General features: G+C 36.2%; 1 protein-coding gene across 1 annotated transcript; it reads left to right on the forward strand.

The window, feature by feature from the left end:
- The first annotated feature begins 241 nt into the window (after window positions 1-241).
- Window positions 242-1,396, forward strand: LOC145819361 (L10-interacting MYB domain-containing protein-like). Its single transcript, XM_082913344.1, has 2 exons — window positions 242-493; window positions 734-1,396. The coding sequence occupies exons 1-2, from the start codon at window positions 242-244 to the stop codon at window positions 1,394-1,396; spliced, it is 915 nt and encodes a 304-aa protein (XP_082769470.1).
- The last annotated feature ends 4,885 nt before the right edge of the window (window positions 1,397-6,281 follow it).

Genomic DNA, 6,281 nt, shown 5'->3' on the forward strand with positions numbered 1-6,281 from the left:
TACACTTTTATTTCACTTTTGGCCATGCAAACAATATGTACTATACTTCATTTCTTTCTGATATTGCATTGTAAATGTTACAAGCAGGACAACACTACTCATGGAAACAAACCGATCATCACCCCGTACCCATTCAAAGTATCGAGGTAACGTTGTCACAACAACCCAACCCCAGCCAATCCACAAATGCCAATTCGATAGCGACAATACAAAGCTGTTTCTTTAACTTATCATTGCTGAAATGGAATGTGGTAATCGACAACCGTGCAGCTTGTCCATGGCAGGGTATAAGAATGTAGCAAACAAATTTCTAGAGAAAACCGGCCTTCTACATTCAGCCAAACAAATGAAAAACAAGTTTGACAACTTGAAGAAAGATTGGGTCGCCTGGAAGAAGTTGGAGAATGCCAGCCACGGCTTAACAGGGCTTGGGTACGACCATGAGACAGGCTTGTTCACTGCACCTGACCTTTGGTGGGCGAAAATGCAAGCGGTATATTTTCACAAAACTTTTATGTTCCCCAGTACTGTTGTACTAGTATTGTTGATTTCAGTTGCCACATTTTGTTCACATAACTATTTTTAACAAATCAAAGCACTTGTTGAACATACTACTTTAACATATGTTGGGCAACCCACAACGTGCGATGTGTACACTTAATTCAAGAGTTACATTTATTGTTTTGTAATTACATTTCAAGTTGTACTGACATATGTGTTTTCTCCTTCACAGATGAACAATCGATGTGCTAAATTCAAGAGTAAGCCTTTAGAGCACGTGGATCTCATGGAGCGGGTGTACTCTGGCGCAGCAGTGACTGGGAAACATGCATGGACTCCAACAGAAGTGCGCGATGATGCTACTACTGCGACCAATGCCATGGATGTGGATAGCGGGATGGGACCTCTCAATGCAAGCACACCACCACAGCTGGGCCATGACATTGTCGGGGATAACGTGGTTGATAGTAGCCTCTTTGAGGATGCTCCCCCCCAGTCAGGCGTAGATGGATCAGCCAATCCAAAACGGCGCAAGCGGGCAACGCCAGGTACTGTTGCTAGCAGTATGGACAATCTCATGGAAGTAGTGAGCAAACAAAGCGGGGAGTTGAAAATCATGCAATACGTTGTCATGGGTAAAGGTGACAACATAGTGGGGGACTGTCTTGCACGGTTTATGAGCACACCTGGATTAGAGCCCGGCGGTAAGCTGTTCTCATTCGCATGCGGCATAATGGATTCACCCGATAATCGGGACATCATCATGCCCCTCCCCCAGAATTACATTGTCAACTGGTTGACAGAGAAGCGCGCCTGCACGCCGGCCAATGTTGGCAGGGATCGTGAAGGGGGGACACAGCTGTTCGGGAGTGGTGGTGCTGTTAACTTGAACTAGGCCTTTGTGGTTGGATTGTCATTTTACTATTTGGTTATCATGAGATTGTAGTATATTATGTGTGTTTGTATTGTTTTTTATTTATTTATTTATTTTGGGATGGTGAAGTCTCGAGATAGTTCGCATTTCTTTTATTTTGGTGTGGACGTGTATGTATGATTCTGCAGGACTTTGCAGGCTTATTTTGGTTTGTTGTGTTATTATTTTGGTGTGGACGTGTATGTATGATTCTGTAGGACTTTGCAACCGATATGCGAGTATACACGCCGCAAGGTGGCATTATTTTGGTGTCACATGCTTGTTATGTTATGCATAACTTTTGTCCAGGGAATGTACATGTAACTCTTTGCAGGCTTTTTTTGGTTTGTTGTGTTATTATTTATTTTATTTGCTCCTTGTCACATGTAGATGGTGAGTTGTGGGGCAGACATTAGTTTCCTGGGAAAAACAAGAGGGCAACATTCGTATAGTGTATTTGGATTGAATTTGATAAATCTATTTTATAATTGACAAAACGAAAATTGGTCTTACAAAAGCAAACACTAATTTGCTACAAAATTAAAAAGTAGATAATGTAGTCCCCAAGAAGGTTAAAACAACATTGAAAATGATGGGTTTTTTGAACTATGTTGAAATTAATTTTTGTGACAAAAAAAAAAAAATAGGATGCAAAGTAGTTACATTTCTTTAATTGACTTATTTATTCTTTATTTATTTGATTTATTGTGTACACTTATTTATTCAAATTATTTAATATAGGCAGCAAAGTACTTACATTTCAATAAATAAAAAAATTATTTATTTATTGGGTGCTTTTTATTTATTTAATGCAAAAAAAAAAAAAAATAGGATGCAAGGTAGTTACATTTCTTTAATTGACTTATTTATTCTTTATTTATTTTATTTATTATGTACACTTATTTATTCAAATTATTTAATATAGGCAGCAAAGTATTTACATTTCAATAAATAAAAAAAATATTTATTTATTGGGTGCTTTTTATTTATTTAATGCAAAAAAAAAAAAAAAAAAAACAGGATGCAAGGTAGTTACATTTCTTTAATTGACTTATTTATTCTTTATTTATTTTATTTATTGTGTACACTTATTTATTCAAATTATTTAATATAGGCAGCAAAGTACTTACATTTCAATAAATAAATAAAAAATATTTATTTATTGGGTGCTTTTTATTTATTTAATGCAAAAACAAAAAAAATAGGATGCAAAGTAGTTATATTTCTTTAATTGACTTATTTATTCTTTATTTATTTTATTTATTGTGTACACTTATTTATTCAAATTATTTAATATAGGCAGCAAAGTACTTATATTTCAATAAATAAAAAAATTATTTATTTCTTGGGTGCTTTTTATTTATTTAATGCAAAAACATTTATGTGTTTCATTATCTTATTTATTTACATTATTTTATTCCAAAACAATTCACATCAAATATTGAAAAAGTTGATGTGGCATACGTCAATCAGAAGCACATGAAAGTTAGATGCTTATATGCAAGCATACAAACTACAAATTGTACAAACCTGTAAATGTAGTAGCATTCACATGGTTTTGTTTGGTGTACTAGGCTTTGGACAATCACATGCCCGCAGTAACACACGTTGATAGTAGTTGAATATGCTTCTACAGGAGTGTTATATATCATGGAGTTGTGTAACTCATTTCGGCAATTAAGCACTACGGCTGGTAGTCCTTATTTCATATAATTTGCAACATCTATGGATGCACAAGAGGGTACTAGCTTGGGAGTCATACGAAATGGCCAAACAAATGCTTGGATATGAGAGACGATCGGAGAAATGGAGTCAACGACATCAATGATTTGGGTGGAAATTGCTCGCGTTGCCAACGAGTACGCGTATGTTGACGGGACTCCGTTTCACACATCTGCATTGACTGGTAGCATGTGGATGCAGGAGATGCTTCGAGGAAGGAATGAAGCATTTCAGTAAAATTTTCGGATGTTGCAGGATGTGTTCTTGATGTTGTGCAAGACATTAGTTGAGGATTGCGGCCTCCCAGTACCATAGCGTCCCCATGGTATAGACGTAGTTGAGAATGTCGGCATGTTCATATTCGTGTTACGGGCTTCACGAGTTGGGACATAGAAGACCGTTTTCAACACTCGGGGAAAACAGTCTGGCGTCATTGAATGCGAGTTCTTAAAGCGACGAAGTTGTTCACGAGAGCACACTGCCGACCGACATGGTCACAACACAGTAGACATCCGTGCATGGAGTCCCGACAAAAATATTTCCCATACATGGAGTCCCGACGAAAATATTTCCCATTCAAAGTGAGGGTATTTATTTTTAGCACATTTAATTATGAATAGTAGCCACTTTCGGAAAGTAAGGCAAACTTTTTTTGGGTAGTAGCATTTCTCCTTCACATGATGCGGTGTGATTTTGCAGGACTGTATTGGCGTGCTTGACGGCACACATGTGGAGGCACATCTCCCTCCTTAGGAGGCACCGCCATATTTTGGCTGTAAAGGACGGCACACGCAAAACATACTCGTAGCGTGTGATTTCAATTTGTGTTTTACTTTTATATCTTGCGGATGGGAGGGAAGCATGCATGACAGTAGAGTTTTTAACGACGTAACACAGGACCCAGCCAAACAATTCCCCATGCCAGAGGAAGGTAGGATGAACGACACACCTTTTTTTGTTTGTATTAGTTGTGCGCATTTGATATTTGTAATCAACCATCGTACTAATGCGAAATTATCGACATACAACCAGGAAAATATTACCTTGTTGATGCGGGGTACAAGAACCAAAAAGGGTTTTTGGTGCCGTTTAAGGGATGCCGCTACCACCAGGAAGTGTTTCGCGCAACAGGACGGCCAAACAATGCAAACGAAATTTTCAACACGGTGCACTCCTTCTTACGGAGTGCAATTGAACGTACGTTCGGCGTATGGAAAACGTGATGGGGATTCCTACATAACATGTCGTGATATGATTTCGAGAAAGTGCAGGCGCCATTGATTGGGGCTTCAATGGCAATACATAATTTTATACGCCGCAACTCGAGCGACGATGAAGCATTCAACAAGGTTGCGAATGCAGAGAATTTTACATTCAATGACATGCCAAATGTTTACAGTCTTGGTGACGATGATCATGGTGAACCAGAGGGCGACGATGACGTACATATGAACGAAGTGAGGAAATCAATACGGAATGAATTAGTGCAACATTGACGTCAACTTGGGTTGTAAATCCTATTCGGTCTGTACGAGGTGATGGCAAACGAAATGAATGTGTGAAATTGTTGAAAGTGTCAAAAAAAATGTACGGTTCTGTTGGTAAGTTGCAAGTTCTGAAGGGCGTTTACCAAATTGTAATGTGGAAATTAATTAATGTAAGAGCACAATTTGTTGGGAAAAATTAAGAAAATAAATATGCCATTCAATTATAATAATAAAAATAATTAACAAAACTGTCATAATAATTTTAAAAAATTTGCTACGGGTATTTTGGTCTTTTGCAATAATTGTTTGGATAATTTGGTAATTATTTGTATAAAAAAAATAATACATTTACCAATAAACTTGTAATAATAAAACAAATAAATTCATAAAAAAGAGAATAATAAATTTGTAATAATAAAAAGTATTTGGTAAAATTTGGAAATTGTAGTACTAATAAAAAAAATTAAAATTTGTTGGAACATCTGGTGGTTGTTACATGTGAAAACAGTGTTGACGTACACAAGGGTAGCATCGTAATTTTTAGTAAAAGGTAAGGGTATTTTCGTCATTTTGCAGTGATTTGACACTTTTAAAAAATATTAAACCAAAAATCAAAAAAGTCAAATTTTTACCAACTTCCCAAATCACCTCCAAAAAAGCCAAAAAGTTTGGTAAAAAACCAAAAGCCAAAAGCCAAAAGCCAGAAGCCAGCTTTTTACCAACTTCCCAAAACACCCCATTGATTGAAATCAATTCGTTGGAGTGAAAAAGTTTTGGGTCAAAGAGGCTACCTTTTGGCTGCTGGGTTGCTTCGTTTTATTGGCTACTTTGGAGCATTGGTTGTGTAGATATTCGGCTGATTTGGGTCGATTATTTTGGATCTTCTTCAATTTTGTTTTTGAAAATTTTTGTTCATTTATTTGGTGAGATCTTTCCTTTTATTTATTTGTGATTATTTGAAATTCACCTAAGGGTGATTTGTGAGACCATTCGTGTCTCACTTGTAATCGTTTGGAAACTTATTTGATTGATAGTTGAATCAGATTTCAATCCCGTGGACGTACCTCACATTGAGGGAACCACATAAAATTCTTGTATTCTTTTTGATTTAATTTTTTCGCATTAGTTTTTATTCCCATTGATTGATTTACTTGTGGAAATCTTTGATTTTCCCTAACAACTAGTATCAGAGCTTACGGTTTATTTGGATTTATTTATTTGTGTAAATCAATGGATGAGAATGTGGGTCGCATGTCTAGCTTCAATGGAAGCAATTGGGTAACTTGGAAAACTAAAATGGAGGACCTATTATTTTGTAAAGATTTGTATGGGTCTATTAAGGGTAATAGTGGCAAACCTGATGATATAAAAGATGATGAATGAAAGAGGTTTAATCGAAAAGTCATTAGTATTATCCGTCAATGGATTGATGACAATGTGTTTCATCTTGTTGCTACTGAAACTTCAGCACATGATTTATGGATAAAATTAAAAGGCCTTTATGATAGGAAATCAGCCACAAATAAAGCTTTTCTGTTTCGTAATTTAGTTAATTTAAAATATAAAGAAGGCAGCCCTACTCCGGAAGATCTGAATGAAATAAAGAGTATTGTTAACCAACTTGCTTATATGAAAATTATTTTTGATGATGAGTTGCA

This window comes from Camellia sinensis, chromosome 2 (assembly GCF_055761805.1).
Source record: "Camellia sinensis isolate YWXY chromosome 2, ASM5576180v1, whole genome shotgun sequence".
NCBI classification, from domain to species: domain Eukaryota; kingdom Viridiplantae; phylum Streptophyta; class Magnoliopsida; order Ericales; family Theaceae; genus Camellia; species Camellia sinensis.

Coding starts and splice junctions, on each gene's coding strand:
- LOC145819361 (XM_082913344.1), top strand. CDS start 242: ATGGAATGTGGTAATCGACAACCGTGCAGCTTGTCCATGGCAGGGTAT. Junction 494..733: donor GGTGGGCGAAAATGCAAGCG/GTATATTTTCAC, acceptor TCTCCTTCACAG/ATGAACAATCGATGTGCTAA.